The sequence below is a fragment of the Arachis ipaensis genome, chromosome B2 (assembly GCF_059453495.1).
Source record: "Arachis ipaensis isolate K30076 ecotype BB chromosome B2, ASM5945349v1, whole genome shotgun sequence".
NCBI lineage: Eukaryota > Viridiplantae > Streptophyta > Magnoliopsida > Fabales > Fabaceae > Arachis > Arachis ipaensis.
In genome coordinates this window covers 47,091,825-47,116,821 of record NC_142437.1, presented here as the reverse complement: position 1 = coordinate 47,116,821, position 24,997 = coordinate 47,091,825, and the positions used below count along the sequence as shown (strand labels likewise).

The 24,997-nt window shown below is 37.5% G+C and overlaps 1 protein-coding gene across 1 annotated transcript; it reads left to right on the top strand.

Annotated features, from left to right (window-relative positions):
- The first annotated feature begins 10,613 nt into the window (after positions 1–10,613).
- Positions 10,614–17,276, top strand: LOC107625257 (DNA repair protein RAD5B). Its single transcript, XM_016327852.3, has 18 exons — positions 10,614–11,862; positions 12,285–12,418; positions 12,544–12,679; positions 12,771–12,821; positions 12,958–13,122; positions 13,205–13,356; positions 13,438–13,516; positions 13,624–13,803; positions 13,908–14,051; positions 14,138–14,290; positions 14,453–14,520; positions 14,651–14,773; positions 14,854–14,953; positions 15,160–15,272; positions 15,377–16,028; positions 16,138–16,209; positions 16,307–16,405; positions 16,919–17,276. The coding sequence occupies exons 1-18, from the start codon at positions 11,074–11,076 to the stop codon at positions 17,039–17,041; spliced, it is 3,333 nt and encodes a 1,110-aa protein (XP_016183338.1). The 5' UTR covers positions 10,614–11,073; the 3' UTR covers positions 17,042–17,276.
- The last annotated feature ends 7,721 nt before the right edge of the window (positions 17,277–24,997 follow it).

Here is a 24,997-nt window from a genome sequence, read left to right as displayed (position 1 = left end):
TAAAAGAAAACACAAAAAAATCATAAAATCATAAAAATCAAAAAATATTTCATGTTTCTTGTTTGAGTCATGAGTCAAGTTGAAAGTTTGGTGTCAATTGCATATTCATCTTGTATTTTTCGAAAAATTCATGCATTCATAGTGTTCTTCATGATCTTCAAGTTGTTCTTGGTAAGTCTTCTTGTTTGATCTTGATGTTTTCATGTTTTGTGTCTTTTCTTGTTTTTCATGTGCATTTTTGCATCCATAGAGTCTAAACATGAAAGATTTCTAAGTTTGGTGTCTTGCATGTTTTCTTTGCATTAAAAATTTTTCAAAAATATGTTCTTGATGTTCATCATGATCTTCAAAGTGTTCTTGGTGTTCATCTTGACATTCATAGCATTCTTGCATGCATTCATTGTTTTGATCTAAAAATTTCATGCATTGCATAATTTTCATATTTTTCTCTCTCATCATAAAAATTCAAAAATAAAAAAAAATATCTTTCCCTTTTTCTCTCATAAAATTCGAAAATTTGAGTTGACTTTTTCAAAAAAATTTAAAATCTAGTTGTTTCTTATGAGTCAAATCAAATTTTCAATTTAAAAATCCTATCTTTTTCAAAATCTTTTTCAAAAATCAAATCTTTTTCATTTTTCTTAGTTATTTTCAAAAATTTTAAAAAAATATTTTTCAAAAATCTTTTCTTATCTTTATCACATAATTTTCGAAAATAACATCACCAATTAATGTTTTGATTCAAAAATTTCAAGTTTGTTACTTGCTTGTTAAGAAAGATTCAAACTTTGAGTTCTAGAATCATATCTTGTGATTTCTTGTGAATCAAGTCATTAATTGTGATTTTAAAAATCAAATCTTTTTCAAAAACTAATTTAAATTATATCTTTTCAAAAATATCTTCTTATCTTATCTTTTTCAAAAATTTGATTTCAAAATATCTTGTCTAACTTCCTAACTTCTTATCTTTTCAAAATTTATTTCAACTAACTAACTAACTTTTTGTTTGTTTCTTATCTTTTTCAAAACTACCTAACTAACTCTCTCTCTCTAATTTTTGAAAATATCTTCCCTCTTTTTCAAAAATTCTTTTTAATTAACTAATTATTTTAATTTTTGATTTTAAAATTTCGAAAATTACTAACCTTTTTCAAAAACTATTTTCGAAAATCACTAACCCTTTTTCAAAAATAATTTTCGAAAATCCTTCTCCCTCATCTCCTTCTAATTATTTATTCATCTACTAACACTTCACTTTATCTCACATCACTGCTCCAATCCTTACCCTTGTGTTTGGATTCTTCATTCTTCTTCACCCCTATTCCTTTTCTTCTTCTACTAACAATAAGGAACCTCTTTACTGTGCATAGAGGATTCCTCTTCTTTTCTTGTTCTCTTCTTTTTCTTATGAGCAAGAACAAGGAAAAAGGCATTCTTGTTGAAGCTGATCCAGAACCTGAAAGGACTCTGAAGAGAAAATTAAGAGAAGCTAAATTACAACAATCCAGAGACAACTTTATTGAAAAATTCGAACAAGTAAAGGAGATGGCAGCCGAACCCAACAATAATGCAAGGAGAATGCTTGGTGACTTTACTGCACCTAATTCCAATTTACATGGAAGAAGCATCTCCATCCCCACCATTGGAGCAAATAATTTTGAGCTGAAACCTCAGCTAGTTTCTCTGATGCAGCAGAACTGCAAGTTCCATGGACTTCCATCTGAAGATCCTTTTCAGTTCATAACTGAATTCTTACAGATCTGTGATACTGTTAAGACTAATGGAGTAGATCCTGAAGTCTACAGGCTCATGCTTTTCCCTTTTGCTGTAAGAGACAGAGCTAGAGTGTGGTTGGACTCTCAACCCAGAGATAGCCTGAACTCTTGGGATAAGCTGGTCACGGCTTTCTTAGCCAAGTTCTTTCCTCCTCAAAAGCTGAGCAAGCTTAGAGTGGATGTTCAAACCTTCAGACAGAAAGAAGGTGAATCCCTCTATGAAGCTTGGAAAAGATACAAACAGCTGACCAAAAAGTGTCCTTCTGACATGCTTTCAGAATGGACCATCCTGGATATATTCTATGATGGTTTATCTGAGCTATCAAAGATGTCATTGGATACTTCTGCAGGTGGATCCATTCACCTAAAGAAAACGCCTGCAGAAGCTCAAGAACTCATTGACATGGTTGCTAATAACCAGTTCATGTACACTTCTGAGAGGAATCCTGTGAGTAATGGGACGCCTATGAAGAAGGGAGTTCTTGAAATTGATACTCTGAATGCCATATTGGCTCAGAATAAAATATTGACTCAGCAAGTCAATATGATTTCTCAGAGTTTGAATGGAATGCAAGCTGCATCCAACAGCACTCAAGAGGCATCTTCTGAAGAAGAAGCTTATGATCCTGAGAACCCTGCAATAGCAGAGGTAAATTACTTAGGTGAACCTTATGGAAACACCTATAATCCATCATGGAGAAATCATCCAAATCTCTCATGGAAGAATCAACAAAAGCCTCAACAAGGCTTTAATAATGGTGGAAGAAATAGGTTTAACAATAGTAAACCTTTTCCATCATCCACTCAGCAACAGACAGAGAACTCTGAACAAAATATTTCTAATTTAGCAAACTTAGTCTCTGATCTATCTAAGGCCATTGTGAGTTTCATGAATGAAACAAGGTCTTCCATTAGAAATTTGGAAGCACAAGTGGGCCAGCTAAGTAAAAGGATCACTAAAATCCCTCCTAGTACTTTCCCAAGCAATACAGAAGAAAATCCAAAAGGAGAGTGCAAGGCCATTGACATAACCTCCATGGCCAAACCTGTAAGGGAGGTTGAGGACGTGAATCCTAGTGAGGAAGACCTCCTGGAACGTCCAGTGATCAATAAGGAGTTTCCCTCTGAGGAACCAAAGGAATCTGAGACTTATCTAGAGACCATAGAGATTCCATTGAACCTCCTTATGCCATTCATGAGCTCTGATGAATATTCCTCTTCTGAAGAGAATGAGGATGTTACTGAAGAGCAAGCTGCCAAGTTTCTTGGTGCAATCATGAAACTGAATGCCAAATTATTTGGTATTGAGACTTGGGAAGATGAACCTCCCTTGTTCACCAATGAACTAAGTGATCTGGATCAACTGACATTGCCTCAGAAGAAACAGGATCCTGGAAAGTTCGTAATACCTTATACCATAGGCAACATGATCTTTGAAAAGGCTCTGTGTGACCTTGGTTCAGGGATAAACCTCATGCCTCTCTCTGTAATAGAGAAACTGGGAATCTATGGGGTGCAAGCCACTAAAATCTCATTAGAGATGGCAGACAATTCAAGAAAACAGGCTTATGGACAAGTAGAGGATGTGTTAGTAAAGGTTGAAGGCCTTTACATCCCTACTGATTTCATAGTCCTAGATACTGGGAAGGATGAGGATGAATCCATCATCCTAGGAAGACCTTTCCTAGCCACAGCAAGAGCTGTAATTGATGTGGACAGAAGAGAATTGATCCTTCAAATAAATGAGGATAACCTTGTGTTTACAACTCAAGGATCTCTCTCTGCATCCATGGAGAGGAAGCATAAAAAGCTTCTCTCAAAGCAGAGTCAAACAAAGCCCCCACAGTCAAACTCTAAGTTTGGTGTTGGGAGGCCACAACCAAACTCTAAGTTTGGTGTCAAACCCCCATATCCAAACTTTAAGTTTGGTGTTGGGAGGTCTCAACAAAGCTCTGCACATCTGTGAGGCTCCATGAGAGCCCACTGTCAAGCTATTGACATTAAGAAAGCGCTTGTTGGGAGGCAACCCAATGTTTATTTATCTAATTTTCATTGTTTTTCATGTTTTATTAGGTTCATGATCATGTGGAGTCACAAAATTAATATAAAAATTGAAAACGGAATCAAAAACAGCAGAAGAAAAATCACACCCTGGAGGAGGATCTCACTGGCGTTTAAACGCCAGATAGAAGCATCTGGCTGGCGTTCAACGCCAGAATAGAGCATGGTTCTGGCGCTGAACACCCAAAATGGGCAGCATCTGGGCGTTTGAACGCCAGAATTGCACCCTGGAGAAGAGCTGGCGTTGAACACCCAAAACAAGCATGGTTCTGGCGTTCAACGCCAGAAATGGGCAACAAATGGGCGTTCAACGCCCAGAACAAGCACCAATCTGGCGCTGAACGCCCAGAGTTGTGTGCAAGGGCATTTTACATGCCTAATGGGTGCAGGGACGTAAATCCTTGACACCTCAGGATTTGTGGATACCACAGGATCATCTCAGGATCTGTGAATCTCACAGGATCCCCACCCACCTCATCCTCTCTCTCTCCATTCATGGTCATCCCTTCTATTTTCCATTCACCACTCACACCCATACACATATCCCTCCATCTCCTCCATATCTTATTCTTCTTCTTCTATTCTTTCTTCTTTTGCTCGAGGGCGAGCAAAATTCTAAGTTTGGTGTGGTAAAAGCATAAGCTTTTTGTTTTTTCATTACCATTGATGGCACCTAAGACCGGAGAAACCTCCAGAAAAGGGGAAGGGTAGACAAAAGCTTCCACCTCCGAGTCATGGGAGATGGAAAGATTCATCTCAAGGGTCTATAGCTCAGTGGTAGAACATGTGGCTACAAATCAAGAGATCCCTGAGATACCTCAGGGGATGCATTTTCCTCCACAAAACTATTGGGAGCAAATCAACACCTCCCTAGGAGAATTAAGTTCTAACATGGGACAACTAAGGGTGGAACATCAAGAGCACTCCATCATCCTTCATGAAATCAGAGAAGATCAAAAAGCAATGAGGGAGGAGCAACAAAGACAAGGAAGAGACATAGAAGAGCTCAAGGACATCATTGGTTCCTCAAGAAGGAAACGCCACCATCACTAAGGTGGACACATTCCTTGTTCTTACACTCTCTGTTTTTCGTTTTTCATGTTAAGTGCTTATCTATGTTTGTGTCTTATTACATGATCATTAGTAGTTAGTAACTATGTCTTAAAGTTATGAATGTCCTATGAATCCATCACCTCTCTTAAATGAAAACTGTTTTAATTCAAAAGAACAAGAAGTACATGAGTTTCGAACTTATCCTTGAACTTAGTTTAATTATATTGATGTGGTAACAATGCTTCTTGTTTTCTAAATGTATGCTTGAACAATGCATATGTCTTTTGAAGTTGTTGTTCATGAATGTTAAATAGGTTGGCTCTTGAAAGAATGATGATAAGGAGACATGTTATTTGATAATCTGAAAAATCATGAAAATGATTCTTGAAGCAAGAAAAAGCAGCAAAGAACAAAGCTTGCATAAAAAAAATAGGCAAAAAAAAAATAGAAAGAAAAAGAAAAAAGCAAGCAGAAAAAGCCAAAAGCTCTTAAAACCAAGAGGCAAGAGCAAAAAGCCAATAACCCTTAAAACCAAAAGGCAAGGGCAAATAAAAAGGATCCCAAGGCTTTGAGCATCAGTGGGTAGGAGGGCCTAAAGGAATAACATCCTGGTCTAAGCGGCTAAACCAAGCTGTCCCTAACCATGTGCTTGTGGCATGAAGGTGTCAAGTGAAAACTTGAGACTGAGCGGTTAAAGTCAAGGTCCAAAGCAAAAAAAAAAAAAGAGTGTGCTTAAGAACCCTGGACACCTCTAATTGGGGACTTTAGCAAAGCTGAGTCACAATCTGAAAAGGTTCACCCAATTATGTGTCTGTGGCATTTATGTATCCGGTGGTAATACTGGAAAACAAAGTGCTTAGGGCCACGGCCAAGACTCATAAAATAGCTGTGTTCAAGAATCATCATACTGAACTAGGAGAATCAATAACACCATTTGAACTCTGAGTTCCTATAGAAGCCAATCATTCTGAACTTCAATGGATAAAGTGAGATGCCAAAACTATTCAAGAGGCAAAAAGCTACAAGTCCCGCTCATCTGATTGGAGCTATGTTTCATTGATAGTTTGGAATTTATAGTATATTCTCTTCTTTTTATCCTATTTGATTTTCAGTTGCTTGGGGACAAGCAACAATTTAAGTTTGGTGTTGTGATGAGCGGATAATTTATACGCTTTTTGGCATTGTTTTTAGTATGCTTTTAGTAGAATCTAGTTACTTTTAGCGATGTTTTCATTAGTTTTTATGTTAAATTCACATTTCTGGAATTTACTATGAGTTTGTGTGTTTTTCTATGATTTCAGGTATTTTCTGGCTGAAATTGAGGGACTTGAGCAAAAATCAGATTCAGAGGTTGAAGAAGGACTGCTGATGCTGTTGGATTCTGACCTCCCTGCACTCAAAGTGGATTTTCTAGAGCTACATAACTCAGAATGGCGCGCTTTCAATTGCTTTGAAAAGTAGACATCCAGGGCTTTCCAGCAATATATAATAGTCTATACTTTGGCCGAGTTTAGATGACACAAACTGGCGTTCAACGCCAGCTCTCTGCCCAATTCTGGCGTCCAGCGCCAGAAACAAGTTGCAAAGTGGAGTTCAACGCCCAAAATGGCACAAAAGCTGGCATTCAACTCCAGAAAGAGCCTCTGCACATGTAACATTCAAGCTCAGCCCAAGCACACACCAAGTGGGCCCCGGAAGTAGATTTATGCATCAATTACTTACTTCTGTAAACCCTCGTAGTTAGTTTATTATAAATAGGACTTTTTACTATTGTATTAGACATCTTTGGATGCCTAGTTCTTAGATCAGAGGGGCTGGCCATTTGGCCATGCCTGGACCTTTCACTTATGTATTTTCAACGGTAGAGTTTCTACACTCCATAGATTAAGGTGTGGAGCTCTGCTGTTCCTCAAAGATTAATGCAAAGTACTACTGTTTTCTATTCAATTCAACTTATTCCGCTTCTAAGATATTCATTCGCACTTCAACCTGAATGTGATGAACGTGACAATCATCATCATTCCCTAGGAACGCGTGCCTGACAACCACTTCCGTTCTACCTTAGATTGAATGAGTATCTCTTAGATCTCTTAATCAGAATCTTCGTGGTATAAGCTAGATTGATGGCGGCATTCATGAGAGTCCGAAAAGTCTAATCCTTGTCTATGGTATTCCGAGTAGGACTCTGGGATTGAATGACTGTGACAAACTTCAAACTCGCGAGTGCTGGGCGTAGTGACAGACGCAAAAGGATAGTGAATCCTATTCCAGTATGATCGAGAACCTCAGATGATTAGCCGTGCTGTGACAGAGCATTTGGACCATTTTCACAAGAGGATGGATTGCAGCCATTGGCAAGGGTGATGCCTCCAGACGATTAGCCATGCAGTGACAGCGCATCGGACCATTTTCCAGAGAGGATACAAAGTAGCCATTGACAACGGTGATGTCCTTACATAAAGCCAGCCATGGAAAGGAGTAGGATTGATTGGATGAAGGCAGCAGGAAAGCAAAGGCTTAGAGGAACGAAAGCATCTCTATGCGCTTATCTGAATTTCTCACCAATGATTTACATAAGTATTTCTATCCTTCTTTTATTATTTAATTTCGAAAACTCCATAATTATTTTATATCCGCCTGACTGAGATTTACAAGGTGACCATAGCTTGCTTCATACCAACAATCTCCGTGTGATCGACCCTTACTCACGTAAGGTTTATTACTTGGACGACCTAGTGCACTTGCTGGTTAGTTGTATCGAAGTTGTGACAAATTATGAATTGAGATTAGAGCACCAAGTTTTTGGAGCCATTACCAGAGATCACAATTTCGTGCACCACTCTTCATTATCATCATCCATAACTTGGTCACCCTCAACATCCTCTTGGACCGCAAGATCCGACAAGTTCAAGTGATCACCATACTTTGAACGGTACCAGTACATATAAGTATCTAATGGCTGCTGTGGCATCATGGGTTCATCCGTAAGAACGTGATTATACCTGTTTGTCCACTGCATCACCCAAAATGAATGAGACGTGGCTGTGGCCCAGTTCAGATTCTTAGGACCAGTTAATACTTCTCCGTGTGCGCGGTCTAGACTCCGTTCCTGATGAGAAACTCCCTGAACGAAACCGAACTAACGTCTAAACCTGTCGGTAGCATGTCATTCAATACACTCAGAAGATACCAGTGGCACCGTTGCACTCCAAATCACTGAGTGCATGTAGATCTCAGCAGGAATTATGTCCGGATCAACACGATCCCAGAATATGCAACCCACAAAAACTGGTAAAAGTAAAGCAAGCAAATAATTAAAATCCAAATAAGTAAATCACTAGACCTGACCCACATATAATGTAAATATCAAACACACCTGGCCTCCTGGAGTTCATCCAAGGCCTTCCGAAAATGAGCAAGCTTATGATATCTATAGACTCGATCTCCACGCTCCCAGTTTCGCCACCTAATATAACGCATCTCATTAACACAATTGGTTTCTAAACATGAAGATACCAAGTAAACGTAAGATAGTCTAACCTATTGGCAAGCGAAAAACTGCAAGGTTCCCTAGGAACCGGTGCTAGATATGGTAGGCGCATCCATGCCCAACATAGTAGAAGTGTCAGCGGCCCATCGATTTTCTTACAATCAAAACGTGAGGCCCTGCATAAGCTCCTGTACAGGTGTGCTAGGCAGGCTGAACCCCAGCTATACTGTCCAATACTAGCAAAATCACTCAGCAGAGGCAGATACTTCCAGTGGACAGATGCCCCAGACTTGTCTCCAAACAAGATCGTACCGATCAACAACATGATGTGGCACTTAACGTACACCTGTATACTGTTCTCATCGGTCAACTGTGACCGTTCTTTTAAATCCCGTAGCCACGTCAGTTTTATGCCACTTCCTCGACAATCCGACTTTCTCGGCGCCACCCCAAATTGATGCAGACACTCCGCCTCTAATGCCTCAAAACTACTCAAAGTCATGCCAGTCACTGGAAGGCCTTCGATCGAAAGACCAAAGATCATAGCCACGTCTTCCAGTGACACGGCACATTCACCAACTGGAAGGTGGAAGGTATGTGTCTCCGGGTGCCACCTTTCCACTAAAGCATTTACCAGTGCTTTCTGGCATTAAACTACTCCAATCTGACTAACATGGTAAAACCCAGTTGATCGTAGATGCTCCTCCACTCTCTCATCGTACCGATCCGGAGGGACATGGTGATCACATGTCATCATCCGTGAGGCCTACAAAAGCATAGCAAAAGCACGAATCAAATTACACAACTATCATACATAATTTTAAAAAGCTAATTAAAGAATATAATTATATTGAATCCGAATTACTAAGTAATAACATTTTTATCTCAAATATTAATTAATGTACATAGAACCTATATCTAAGCTGCTGCAGATAATAACTACTAATACATAGGTTCACTTTCTATGTAACTAATACTGTTCTAATGTAATAATAAAAAAACCTCAACTAAAACTATAATTAATTAGAATGGTTACCTAATTAATTATAACAGTTACCTAATTAATTATTAAATCTAAAACTATTATAAAAAATTATAAACATGTCATTCTTAATACTAATCTATTATATTGGATAAACGTCTAAACAACAATTACTTATTTTTAAATACACATATTGCTAACCATTATTTAAACATATAACCATAAATTTTAAAGTTAAACATTACAGTTAAATTCTTAACTCTAATTACAAAAATTATTCCAAAAATTTATAAACAAGAATTAATTATATTTAAACCCACTTATCTAACTATTATTTAAATACATATTTCTAAATTTCTGAATTTAATTGCAACAGTTAACAACTCTAATTTCTAATATTATTACAAAAATTTCTAATATTAATTTTTTTATTTCTAATCTGTTATTAAAAAAAATCTAAACAACAACTAACCACATCTAAACATATATATATTCTAACTATTATTTAATCATATGTTCCTAAATTTCTATAAATAACCATAACTTCTAAAATTATTCCAAAATTTTTTAAAAATTATTTTTTTATAACTTATTATATTACAAATTACTCTGACCAAATTATAATAACTATTACACACCTTATTTATTTAAACATTTATTTTTAAATTTCTATCAATAAATCTATACACTAATTCATACATATGTTCTTCAGCTCAACTAACAACCATAAACTACTACACTTACCCCTTATTTATTTAAATAATTAATTTTAAATTTCTATCAATAAATCTATACACTAATTCGTATATATATATTCTTCAGATCAACTCCTAACAACCATAAATATCCTAACAACCAAACATAAATATAACTAAATTTAAAAAAAAATTAAAAATCTGCAGAAAATAATTAAAATTTAAAAAAAAAACATACATAATCAGAGTAGCTCAAATATTTTATAATGTGGAGTTCCGGACGATCAACATTTTTAAATTTAATTTTTCTTGACATTTTAGCTTTGTTTCCTCACACAGCAGCTGCCCAAAACGTTGAGGGAGAAAGAAGATGGAGTTGTGTGTGTTGGTGGGGGAGGAAATGAAACTGAACTCGTTTAGTACGCATGCACCGGATTTGGTTGGGTTAAAGGGGCACCGTTTGTGAGGAGCAAGCACTCAGCGACACATGGCTTGCCTATGCAAAAATCGGACGGTCCGCTTAAGTGCATGCAAATCGGAGGATCCAAGTTCCCGTCCTCCATTCGCACAGTCTGATTTCCTTTTGCATTGATACCACATTAAAGTAAAACTCCCCCTCCTCCTCCTCCATAACTACCTTCAACTCATTCCAGCCCTCCACATAGAAAATAAAAAGCGCACACGCACACACAAAACTGCGCCCGAAGGTAGGCAATGATAAATTGGATTTGCGCCTTTGCGGTAAAATCTTGCAAATAAACCAAGGAAAAAAAGAATTAAAAACAGCGGCAAAAGGTTAAACGGATTTGGCGCCACGTTCACTCTCTAAAATCCCGCCCACTTCATATTCTATTCTTCCTTTATAAACCTCAAACGCGAAACACCTTTATACAGTCTCATTTCCACTCTCTACTCTCTACTTTCATGGTCTTCATAAGTCATAACCTCTCCGCTTTGTTCTTTTAAACTTCTCCATTTTCATTTTTTTCCTTTTAAGGCTCTTATACAATTTAACCAATGGAGGAACATTCAGTAACTGAAGGAAAAGAAGGAGGAGGAGCCTTCCAGAAGGTTCTAACCCCTTCCAAAAGCGACGACGTCGTATCCTTCAACGGCAAGCCTGTCATTGTCGCCCAGCCCCTCACAGTGGTCCGCGCCCTCACTAGCACCCGTGTCCTTGCCCCTCACAACCCTGCCGACTCGCCGAATCAACCCAGAGGAAGCGAAACAACCACCGGAAACAACGCGAATGAGGAAAAGCCGCAAGAACAGGAAGCAGATTCGAAACACGTTTCTTCTGAAATACAAGAAGAAACGCGTTTCGAGGACGACGGAGATTCTACTTCGGAGGTGGTGATGGAAACGCAGATTGTGCAACAAGAGCCCGAAGGCGAAGGTAAACGCTCTATGATGTCATTTGAGGAGTTTCTAAAGGCTACGAACACGAAAGTTGCGTCGGAAGAGGAGGCTATGAAACCAGTTGCTGAGAGCGTTGTTGTTCGCGTCAAGGAGGAACCGGTAGTCGCCGACGATGGCGACCTAGCGATTCTGAGTTTAAATCAAGCGCGTAATGCTGAAGTGAAGAAGGAGAAGGTTGAAGAGAGGATTCCAGGACTCGAGGACGGTGAGTTCGATGTGCCGCAAGGGTGGTTGCTGATGGGAAGAAAGGTGGAGATTGCTCTTTCGATGGCGAAGGGAGTGCGGCGATTGGTAGATAATGAGATCGTTCACTTCGATTTCCCTCGATCTAATTCGTCTCGCAAGTCTCAATCCCTCGTTCGCATCTCAACTAAGCGTTCCGGATTGGTAAAATTTGATATTAATTGTTTGATTAGATAAATACATCTTCATCTGATGTTTGTAGTTTTAAAATTCATTTTTTATTAGTTAATTTGGCCTTTTAAATGAAGAATTAATACCGGTTTTTTAGTAGAATAATTTAGGGTTTTTTTATCCGATTTTTATTAGAACTAAACCCATCAAGACTTGTGTAAATGTGTTGACATTGCAATGTGGCGTATGTAGCAAAATTGATATAATTGAAATTTATGATTTTGTAGAATTTTATTTGTAACTTGGCTAAAAACGAGTCGTTACTTGACATGACAATTGTTGGGCAAGTTTTGGTGCATTTTAGCTTTGTTTTTTTTGAGAGCTGTTTATGGTGTGAAATTATTTGGAAGCTGACGGTGTTGCGTTTGTTGTGTGGTTGGAATTCTATTCTGTAGGTTGGGAGGCTTCCAATGGAGTGGGCGAACACTGTAGTTCCTCTTGTGCAATCTGGGTTTGTTCAGGTTCGAGGGCGATGCATAGGTGTACCACATAGCCTCAAAATGATGCAAGAAATCATGCTGTTAGTGAGGTATGTGAAAAAATCTTGATTGTTCATATAATCCCTTATTTATTTCCTTTTGATTATCTTTAACTTGATACGGTATTTTGTAGACGAAGCTAGATAGTTAATTTACCCCCTGTTTTTGTTTGCAGCTTTTATATTCACCAATCTGTATTCACAGAATGTGTTGAAAACTCGTGGAGCATAGAAGCTTGTCGCAACCGTAGCTCTACCATCAAGCCACTTCCTCAACTGTTCAAAATGCTAGAGATTAAACCATATCAGAAGGTAATAGATTATAGACCTATATATTTCATTCGTTTTGGTAGTTTCTTTATTTTGCATTTATAACGAGGGTATTTCCCCCAACCTCTCCCAGGCCTATTTCACCCCTGATGATGTTTCCAAAAAGCGGTCGAGAAATACTGAGGTATTTGCTAGATGCTACACAATCTGTTCCTTCCTTTTTAACTATTTCTACTTTTCATAATAATTGTTAAGAAAATTATTTAAATGCATTTGAAATAAATGCTTCCCCGGAAGTCTAATTCTGTTGAAGCTGCCAGGTTGACCCAGGTGAAGCTGTAGCCTTACATATGATCAAGCAAAGAAAGGTGGCTGAATCAGGAAAGGGTGTCCAACAGATTCCGGAGCAGAATGAGAATGAACAATCTCTTTCAGAGTCGGCTTTGAATAAGCTCATTGGAGCTTCAGAAATCTATGACCTGGAGGTAAAAAGCTCTTCAGCTTTTAAATTTTCAGTTACTTATATTTCACATCTTATCAACGTGTGTCCAATTCTTGTACCTATAGGAGAAGGATGCGCCACGAACACTGACGTGTGTTCTAAAGCCTTACCAGAAACAAGCTCTCTATTGGATGTCAGAGATAGAAAATGGGAATAGGGCCGATAGTGCTGAGAGTAATCTTAATCCTTGCTGGTCTGCCTACAAAATATGTGAGGGGTATGTTCTCTAATAATAATCTAAATGAAATCCTTTCGATGAATATCAGTGGGGAACAAATCCTGACATTATCCTTAACAGAAGAATGATTTATGTGAATATCTTCACTGGAGAAGCAACAACCACAATTCCAAGAGCTACACAGATGGCAAGAGGAGGGGTTAGTTTGTTTCAAGACTATCAGCCTTATCAGATTTCTACATATTATACAGTTTGAGGAGTGTGTTAATTATGAAATAATGTTATAAACACTTTTTATTTATATAGATTCTAGCAGATTCAATGGGACTTGGAAAGACGGTCATGACAATTGCTCTGATTCTCACTAACACAGGCAGGGTTAACTCAGAAAATGATAGTCTTATCACTTGTAGGAGGAGGAGCATATATAGGCCTAATGGTGGCACTCTTATTGTTTGTCCGGTGGCATTATTAGGTCAATGGAAGGTGAGTATCCTTGTTTTCAGCATCAAGGGAAAAATCACCACCACTGATTTTCAGCATCATCTTATAATTTACAAAAGTAGTTCTTAAGCTTTCAATTTATACAGGATGAGCTTGAAACACATTCAAAAGAAGACAGTCTCTCCATATTTGTTCATTATGGTGGGGGTAGAACCACTGATCCTGAGTTGCTTGCAAGGCATGATGTTGTCTTAACAACATATAATGTCCTGTCAGGAGCATATAAAAATGTAAGGATATTTTCCTTTATACTTGCATTTCTTTAAAAGCACAGTAAGCTTTCTCATATTGTGTGCTCCGTGACTGTTGAAACCAGGATGGAGAGAATAGTATCTACCACGGGGTCCAGTGGTACAGGGTTGTGCTAGATGAAGCTCATACTATTAAAGCCCATAAAAGCCAGGGTGCCATGGCTGCATTTGCTTTGACCTCACACTGCCGCTGGTGTCTAACTGGAACCCCTCTTCAGGTTTGTCTTTCTGATTATCTGTTGAACATTATGTTTCCATTTACATTGTAGTTCAAGTTGAGATATTCTTCCATGTGGAAATAAACTTTATGTCTTTCTTTGAAATGTGAAATGACTCACCTTCAGGCACATTGCTTATGCTTTTGTTTTTATCTATTTCAGAATAGCTTGGAAGACCTATTCAGCCTGTTGTGCTTCTTGCGTGTTGAACCTTGGTGCAACTGGGCATGGTATGTAAAGAACATATGGCCTACTAGTTGATATAAGTTGATAATGTTTGTTCTAGGTAGAGGCCTTTTAGTGGAAACTGTACTGGTTTTTAATGGTTCATTCGTTGTTTTATAATTTGCAACTGTGTAGGTGGAATAAATTGATTCAAAGGCCTTACGAGAACAACGAGCCAACAGCCTTGAAATTGGTAAAGGCCATCTTAAGGACAATGATGTTAAGAAGAACTAAGGAAACTAAGGATAAGCACGGGAGGTACTCATTTCCCTTAAATTCTCTCTTTTGCCATCTAAAATCATTTTTATCATGATACTTATATTGCAATATTTTTCCAGGCCCATTCTTCTCCTGCCACCAGTTGATACTCATTTTGTTGAGTGTGAACAGTCAGAATCTGAACGTGATTTCTATGAAGCCCTCTTCACTAGATCTAAGGTAAGTTTTGTGCAATGGCTCTTGATGGTGATTGAGATTATCTTTTGATATGTTTTACATTCTTTTTAGTAAATTAGTAATTGTTCACTGTTTTATAATTTATGCCTGAAATTGATCCTCTGCTTAAGCAGTTTGGATATTTGTTAAGTATATTCTTGTCTGGGATCTGTGTCATGAATCTTAAACATTTTTATGCAATCAAACAGGTTCAATTTGATCATTATGTTGCACAAGGAAAGGTTTTACACAACTATGCAAATATCCTTGACCTGCTATTGCAATTGAGACGGTGTTGTAACCATCCATTTTTGGTTATGTGGTGAGTGAGGCAATCATTAAATTTCTCCCTACCTTTTTTGTCTTCCCAATATCCATTCCTCTCATATACTGTCTATTTAATGATGAATTGCCTTATTTATGCAGCGGTAACTCAGAGAAATATGCAGACTTGAGCAGACTTGCAAGAAAATTCTTGCAATCAAGTGCTGAGTCACTTAACATGTGCAGTAGTCAAAATGATCCACAGAAACAAGCAGAGTTGAATAAACTCGCTAGAAAATTCCTTATCGATACTGATTCTACTTCGAGCTCCATGCAATCTCGTGCATACATTGAGGAGGTCTTGGAGCTTATTCAAAAGGGTGAAATCTTGGAATGCCCTATATGCATGGAGGCACCAGATGATCCTGTGTTTACTCCTTGTGCACATAGGTTCTGTAGAGAATGCCTATTCAGTCACTGGGGGACATCTGAGGGTGGTAAATGTGCAATCTGTCGTCAGCAACTCAGGAAAAGTGATCTCATTATTTGTCCATCTGAAAGCACGTTCAAGGTTGATATTGCAAACAATATGACAGAGTCTTCAAAGGTTTCAAAGCTCTTGGATTACTTGCAAAACATTCAGAAGTCATCCCCTGGTGAAAAAAGTATTGTGTTCAGTCAATGGACATCGTTCTTTGATCTGTTGGAGAATCCACTGAGAAGGAGAGGAATTGATTTTCTGAGATACGATGGCAAATTGACCCAGAAACAGAGGGAGAATGTTCTGAGTGAATTCAATACAAAAGAGATAAGGGTAACTGAAATCTCTATTTGAAACAACATTTACAATGATAAAATATTACTCCTGAAGGCCTGAATATCAACACTCATTTTTACGTATTCCTTTTGTTTTTTGTTTTCAGGTCTTGTTGATGTCATTAAAAGCTGGTGGGGTTGGCTTAAACTTAACTGCAGCCTCAAATGTTTTTATTATGGTATATAGCCTAAACCGGCTCCCCTTTCTTCCCCCTCTACTCAATATATGTAACATGTATCTTTTCAGTGTGTTAACTCTTTCTAATGTTTACATAGGATCCATGGTGGAATCCAGCAGTTGAGGAACAAGCAATAATGAGAATTTATCGCATTGGACAGAAGCGAAGGGTTGTTGTTAGAAGATTCATTGTCAAGGTTAGCTAATGCATTTTCTCACCTACCTTAGAACTGTTAGACGTTAGCAAATACTACATTTTATCTTGAACTGCTTAAAAACCCAGAATCCAATTTGTCATGAGTCAAATGTTCTGATTTTGGCTTTGGACTTTGAATCTTCAAAATTGCTACTCAATAGCATATTAACCCTAAACAGTATTGCACCTTTTTTTTATTTTTAATTAGGGTGACCCCTTTGACACTACTAAACAATGATAGCTACTTAAAGTCAAACTTTATGCAAGAATAACTATTTTTGCTTTTGATTTCTTTCCCTTAATTTTTGGTTTAGCATTGGTATCTTAATTGACAAAAAGACGCCTTCACATTTTTCACGTTTTTTTTTCAAGTTATTTCGTCCAATTCTTATGTCATGTCAGATTGTGTCTTGAACTTTTCTGCACCAGGATTCAATTTGCACATTCTTTTGTAGTTTATTCCCTCCTCCCGGAGCGTTTTGGTTGATTTATGGATTCTGGTTACTGTGAACAGGGCACAGTGGAAGACCGCTTGCAACAATTGCAGGCCAGAAAAGAGAGAATGATAGCGGGTGCCCTTACTGATGATGATGTTCGGACTGCTAGGATTCAAGATCTCAAAATGCTATTCACATGAGAATTTATTATTTTGGGGTAGATGACTCGAGTCAATATTGTCTATTATCTATTTTATATTCCGGGGGTACTATTATAATTCAGTGCTTTACATCTTCAAATGAAGCACATTTTTTTGTATAGTTGAGTAGGGTCGTATAACCATTATTGGAGCTTCTTTCTCATATGTTAGTCTGAATTGGATGACCTAAAGAAAAGTCTGTACCGAAAAAGAAAAAAGCAAGCTGTTTCCCAAATCTTGAGGTATTATTAGCATTTAGCAGTATGTTTGGTGCTTTTCTCTTTCGTCAAAGGAGTGGGATATTTTCTCAAAATTAACTTTTATAAAGTAAAAAAAAGGAAATAAATAAAATATTATAAATTTTAAATCTTAAATATTAAATTTTAAATCTGAATTATTAAGTATATAATAAATAGAAAATTAAAATTTATTTAATTAATAAAAAATACAACACTAATCCTCAAAAATGAACTTGTTAAATTCAAATAGTGGAGCAAGATAAACATACGAAAATTATCTTAAATTATTAAACTAATAAAAATATCTTTTAAATTTATAAATTTGTTAATGACTAAAGTATTTTTAAAATATTTTAAAATATCTCTCTTAAGTATATGTTTTTAAGAGATTTTAAAAACCAGATTTTGATTAAATGTTTTGTAAGCATGGTTATAAAATTCATATATTTTATCTTAAAATTTAGTTATTTTATAATAAGTGAACTTTTTATGCTTTTTTGGTGTAAATATCCAAAAATATTTTAAAAAATAAAAAATCTGAAGTTTAAATTTTGATCTCGTTTATATATATATATGGTTTTTAAAATATTTTTATAAAATTTTAAATCAAATATATAAATAATTTGTTAAATTTATTAGTGATTTATTATTTATAAAAAAATTGTAATCTTTGTTATTTTTATCATATTTGAAAATATTTTTATCTTTAATAAAATCAGTAGATAGTTCTATTAACGATTTAATAATTAGAGATTATTTTTGGGGTCGAAAGTTGTTACATTGTTAGGTTTGTGATTAAAGGGGAATATGATGCCACACCACCATTGGCCATGGCTATTGGTCAAAAAGCTCGTGGCATAGGTTGTTTGATTTCGATTCTTTTTACCAATTTGACTAAAACTAGATACCTTGATGCCAAGGAAATCTAAGCCTTTTATTGTGTACTTCTGCTTGCATAGACAAATAATTTAATCAACCTAGCTTTTTAGAACTTATAAGGTAAGATTAGAAAGTGAAAGTGAGAACTGGGCGACTAAGTTTATATATAAGATAATAAAGTTAGATAAATTAAGAATACCTGCAGGATTCTCAATTAGTATAACATCAAAACAAGAAAAGCACCCTAGCCTAACTAATCACTCGTTAAGAGGGGAAATTGGTGGTTCACATGTTGGATTTTCCCTTTAATTATTGGATCTATATGCTTCGTGTCGTGTCTATTTTTAACTGGTTATACTCTTACTCAGTTTGGCTCAAAATTTCCTCGTGCATTTTATCAAATATCAAAAGAGTGTTTCGCTTTTCTTCTTTTTTCTATTACAAAAGAAAAAAAAAGCAAACAATTATAAATCTTTTTTCTCTCCATAAGCTCTAACTCTATCTTTGATATTGTCACTGATAAACCCTATTTTATGATTCATCTTGTACTCAATTAAGTGTTTTTATCAATTCTTGTCCCGCTTATTCATAGGATTTGCATGATTTTATAATTCCTTCCTTATTTTATGATATATGTGAAAACATGTTTCCTATACTTTAAAAATGTTAAATTTAATTATCCTTTATTACCATTCGATGCCGTGATCTGTGTGTTAAAGTAATTTCAGGCTTTATAGGGCTCGAGGGCTTAGAGGACAGAAAGGAAACATACAAAAATGGAAGGAAAGCACAAAAATGGAGTTTTGAAGACAAGGCAGCGACGCGCACGCGTGGACGACGTGGACGCGTGCTTGGCGCAGAACACAAACGACGCGGACGCGTGACTGACGCGTACGCGTGACAAGGAAAAACTCCAAATGACGCGAACGCGTGACCCACGCGCACGCGTGACCCACGCGCACGCGTGACGGACGTTACGTGCAGAAAATTGCAGAAGTCGCCCCCAGCGATTTCTGGACCCTTTTTCGGCCCAAATCCAAGCCCAGAAACACAGAATATAAGCCAGAGAATGGGGAAATCAACGGGGACGATTGAAGAACGATGGATACAACATTCAGAATAGAGAATTTTAGGTTTTAGATGTAGTTTTAGAGAGAGAGAGAGAGGTTCTCTCCTCTCTCTTAAGTTTTAAAATTAGGATTTCTTTTTCTCTATGGTTATTACTCCATTCCAGGTTCAATGTTTACCTTAATTTTATGTTCTCTTCTACTTTTAGTTACTCTAATGCTTTTACTTGTTAATTACTTATGTTGCCAAATTGGCTTATGAACTTTTTCATGTTAGATTTGAATATTCTATTTAATATAATTCGAGATATTTCAGATTTATGATTGTTTTATTCTATTTTATGATGCTTTCAATTTAATTTAGATTTTTTCCTTTTTGGCTTTGGTTAAGTAATTGGTAATACTTGAGTTGTCAAACTCAGCAGTTGATTGAAAATTGGAATTCTCGCTGATTGATTTGGATCGCTCTAAAGCTAGTCTTTCCACAGGAGTTGACTAGGATTTGAGGATCAAATTGATTGGTCCACTTGACTTTCTTTTATTTAGTAAGGGTTAACTAAGTGGGAGCGATAAACAATTTTCATCACACCTGATAAGGATAACTAGGATGGGATTTCCGGTTCTCATACCTTGCTAAGAGTTTTTTTTATAATTATTAATTTATTTTTCTTGCCATTTAAATTCCTTGTTCCCTATTTCAAAAACCCAAAAATATACCTTTTTCCATAACCAATAATAAATCATACCTCCCTGCAATTCCTTGAGAAGATGACCCGAGGTTTAAATACTTCAGTTATAAATTTTATTGGGTTTTGTTACTTGTGACAACCAAAGTTTTTGTACGAAAGGATTCTCTGTTGGTTTAGAAACTATACTTACAACGTGATTATTTTTATAAAATTTCTTTACTGGCAAAAGTCCTCTCGTCAAAAATGGCGCCGTTGCCGGGGAATCGCAATTGTGTGCCTTATTATTGGTTATTGTAAATAATTTATTTTGCTTATTTATTTGCTTTTATTTTTGTTTTTAATTTTCATTAGCTATTATGAGTTCTCACCCCCGTCGCTTTGAATTTGGTTCTAATGTTGTTGCAAGGAATGGGAGCTACAACAGGAATATGCATCATGGTTGAACCAATCAAAGATGAAAGGAGCCACGAGGATCTGATCAACCCTTTCGGCAACAACACCTTCCAAGATACCATGGACAACGACCATTCTACGATGCATACCCAGACAATAGTTATGGTGGACCTTCTCGTGACAACCAACCCCCACCAGTTTACTATGGTCAAGAGCCATTTCGAGGTGTATACCAAGATGATAGATATAGTGGAACCCCTTGTGGTTACCAACAAGCCCCATCATACGCCTATAAACCACCTCCTCAACATAGCTTCGAACCACCATACTCACAAGCCACTTACAAACCATTCACCTCCATATGCCCCCAACTCTATCCCACCCAAATTTCAATCCAACTACTCGCAAGAACCACCACTTCCATATGCACCATATCCATGTCCATCAAACCAAGAAGCACATGACCGTTTCAAGGACACAGTAAATAAATTTCATGCAACCCTTCATCAATTGGAGCAAGCGATAAACCGAATAGCCCCCAATACGAAGGAGACATTAGAAGCTCCGGTGGACAGTAAGAAGCATAACTTTGTACTGGAACAAGTAGAGGAAGCTGCAATTATCGAAGAAGATGAATTGGTTGAAGACTTAGGAGACGCTGAACCTCCATGGGAATTAAGAATTGTGGACAATTCCGTCAAGCAATTTGAAATCGATGCTAATGATGATAGTGCACAACCCCCAAAGCATGTATCTTATGAAGAACTGGACGGAACAAATCAAGAAGCTAGTTTCCTTGGTAATGATGATCATGAATCAAGTTCTTCTAATGATGACCTTGCAGTCACAATTGAACTCTTTGAGCTAGAAGATTCTTCCCCAAGTAAATATGAAGCTGATGCAGAGGTAGATTTTTCTCAACCTCCAACTTATGACCTGAGTGATGAGGAAGACATTGAAGACATTGATCAAGACGTGGTTGCAATTAAAGAGATCTGCCAGGAATTGCAAGAATTCACAGAGGAGTACAAGGAAGTGGAGCTTGAAGAACCACTGGAAACACCTCTCCCACGACCATTACAACCTAATACAAACTTCAAGTGGGTAAAATCCTTAGCCTTCATCTTTACTTTTCCACTTGAATATGGTTTGCTTGAAACAGATGGCCAGCTTAGAGCTCTTTGCAATTTTAAGAGTAAGAGGGAGATGGTTGGTAACAATAGTTAGCAAGTAAGGTTCAATAAGGTTCCACGCTTCAATTGGAAGTGCAAGGATTGGTATAGAACTCGATTGGATGGATTTCAGAAGAAGTTTGGGTATCTCAGAGGAAATTCAGGTTGTGTACCACCCGGTTGGAACAATATACATAAAAGCGAAAGTGAAAGCAAAGTTTGGGATTCATTCAAAGGCTTTACATGCCTAGTCTGGGACCCCGAAGGAATTGAAATTGCAAACGTTGGTGGAGATTTTTGGATGAGTTCAAGCATAAGCCGCCATGACAAGAAGGTCATCAAACGTCCAACTTAAGGACTTTAACTAAAAGTGCTAGGTGGGAGACAACCCACCACGGTATAATCGTTCCTTTTTCAACTCTAATTTTATTTCGTTTTGTTTGTTTCTAGTTTCATTTTATTTTATTTTATATTATTTTCCCTAGGATCATTCATGACATCTGCATCTTGCATATTGCATATTGCATATTGCATAAAAAAAAAGCACCCCACGCATGTGCATGGGCCATGATGCCGCATTTTGGCTAGTTTCACTGACCTTTTCTTTACTGTTTTTAAGGTAGTTTCATGCATTATCTTAGAAAATAAGCGAGTTTTGGGTAGATATTCACTTACATCTTGATTCAAGCATACATTGTGCACTTTACATGATTTCATGAGAATTTTGCATGAATTATATGATAAATTGGATGATGCATGATCCCATGATTAAGAGCAAGACTTTGATGCACTTTATTTGATTGATTTCAGGCCAAAAGAAGAAGAGAAGAGCCACGTTAGTGGCTACGTTAGTTACACTAACGTGGGCACTAACGTGGAAGGAAGGAAAGCCCCAACGTTAGGGAGAAAAGTTAGTGGCATTAACTTTGAAGAAGGAGAGCATGGAACGATAGCAAGGAAGACCCACGTTAAGAGTCACGTTAGCTACACTAACGTGAACTCTAACGTAGGGACAAAAGGCACCAAGCAACGTTAATGGGGAAGGTGAGCCCCAATAACGCTTGCGAAAGGGGTATACGCCAACGTTAGTGGAAAAAGAGAGTGCCACTAACGTTTGCGAAGGCTAGAAGACCCACGTTAGTCTCCACGTTAGTGAGATTAACGTGGGAACTAACGTGGAAGGAAAGGGGAATGCCAACGTTAGTGAAAAAGGTGAGTTCCACTAATGTTGGTGAAGCAAAAAGACCCACGTTAACTTCCATGTTAACTAAGTTAACGTGGGCAAAAGTCCCACCTGGCAGCCTGACCATGCCTTATTCAAACACGCATAACTTGAGCCACAAAGCTCCAAATGAGGTGATTCCAGTGGCATTGGAAAGTAGAATTCCAGAGCTTTCCAAGCATATATGGCACTACATGGTTGACACTAAATTTGAGGGAGAAAACCTGCCCCAAAAGTGCAATGATGAACATGGTATCAACCTGTATTAAGGCCAACTGACCTCTTCACCTTCCAAGAAGTGTAACTCGAGTTGTAGAGCTCCAAATGATGCGCTTCCAAAGGCGTTGGAAAGTAGACATCCAGAACTTTCTAACAATATATAATAGTATGGGGTGGACATTGATTTTGAGCTCCAGAACCTGGAAATATTAAGCCCTTGGTCGCTAGCGTTATCGGGACTCACGTTTTCCATTAACGCTAGCGACTATGCCAGCGACCATGTCCACTTCAAAGGAGCATAACTTGAGTTATAGAAATCCAATTGAGGTGATTCCAGTTGCGTTAGAAAGATGACATTCAGAGATTTCCAACGATATATAATACTCTATAGTGGGCATGAAATTGGAGCACAAACAAGAGGCATCTTTTAAGCCCCAAAAACACCAACTGGGCAGCAAGTGCAACGTTAGCCACAATAACTTTAGCACTAACGCCACACTTGTAGCGTTAGTGTAGCTAACTTTAGTACTAACTTTAGCACCTGGACCTCAACTTGACTTACTTCTCCCTCAAGTCTACTTCAAAGCTCAACCAAGCAAGCCCACAATTGTCAACCAATCAAGACCACAAGAAGCATCTAGAATAGGAATTTTCATTTAATTGTAATTTGCTTTTAATTTCATTTTGTAATTTAGGAGAGCCTATATAAAGGCCTTAGTTTTTACATTGAAAGCATTCTGGAGAATTGAAGGAAGGGGGAGAGAGTGAAGACCAATTCGAACTTCTGTGAATTGGCACACTCCAATGGGAGTGGGTCTTCGGACCCCTCCCCTCAACCACTCTTCTTCCTTTTCTCTTCTTTTCTTCCTTAGGAGTAGTTTCTTTTCTTTGTACTTTTCATTTATGAAATTTTGAAGTTTCAATTTTAGTTTTAATCTTCATCTTTACTTTTCTGCACTTTCTTTCTTTTCTATTTTGGTAGAGCAATGATCAACTAACTCTTTTCATTGGGTTAGAGAGCTCTATTGTGATTCAATGGATTAAGTGTAGTTCTTATTCTTCTTCTTCTTTCTTTTCTCTTGATTTTACTAGAGAGCTTTCAATCTTCATCCAATTGGGTAGTTATCTTGGAAAAGAAGCTATTCATAATTGGATCTCTTCTGAACCTTGAAAGAGGAATAAAGAGATCATGCTAGAAATGCTTTCTCATGCTGGACCAAATTGGGTGTGGATGGATATGTGACTATAATCCTTCCAACACTTGATTTGGGAAATGCATGTGGTATAATCAGTGACCATACTTCATCTCTTCTCATGAGCAATTGACCAAGAAATTGGCTATTGATCAAGATTTGAGAGATTGAATTACAAGGAATTGTAATTCGATCACTTAAGATTGCCAAGGAGATCAATGAATACATTGATTGAGGAAGAGATGAGAATGAACTTGATCCGGAGGATTGCAATATCTCTTGATCCCAATGTTCATTTTATTTTTAGTTCTTACATTTACTTTTCTTGCCATTTTACTTTTCTGCACTTTATTGCTTTCTTTACATTCATGCAATTTACATTCCCTTTTTACTCATCATCCAAATCTGAATCGTCTGACTAGGATAATCAATCAACTATTGATTGCTTAATCCATTAATCTCTGTGGGATTCGACCTCACTCTTTTGTGAGTTATTACTTGATGACAATTCGGTACACTTGCCGAAGGGAAATTTGTTGAGAGACAAGTTTTCCGCACATCAGGCCACGCGTGCGCGTCAACTTAAAATCGACGTCACAATCCAACGCCCAGAAAGTTGGGCTGGAATCATGCGGCTGGTATGCGTTAGGCACAATTTGGGCCACGCGATCGTGTCAGTGACGCGAACACGTCACTTTCACTTCACACACACCACGCGAAAGCGTGGGCGACGCGTACGCATCGCGTGAATATTATTCCCCCCAATGGAAACAGAGAGTTGTGCCAAAACGACGCTGGAATTGTGCGTTTAGCACAATTTTGAGCGACGCGAACGCGTGCCCCACGCGTATGCATCACTTTCGTTATACCTCACTCACGCGTT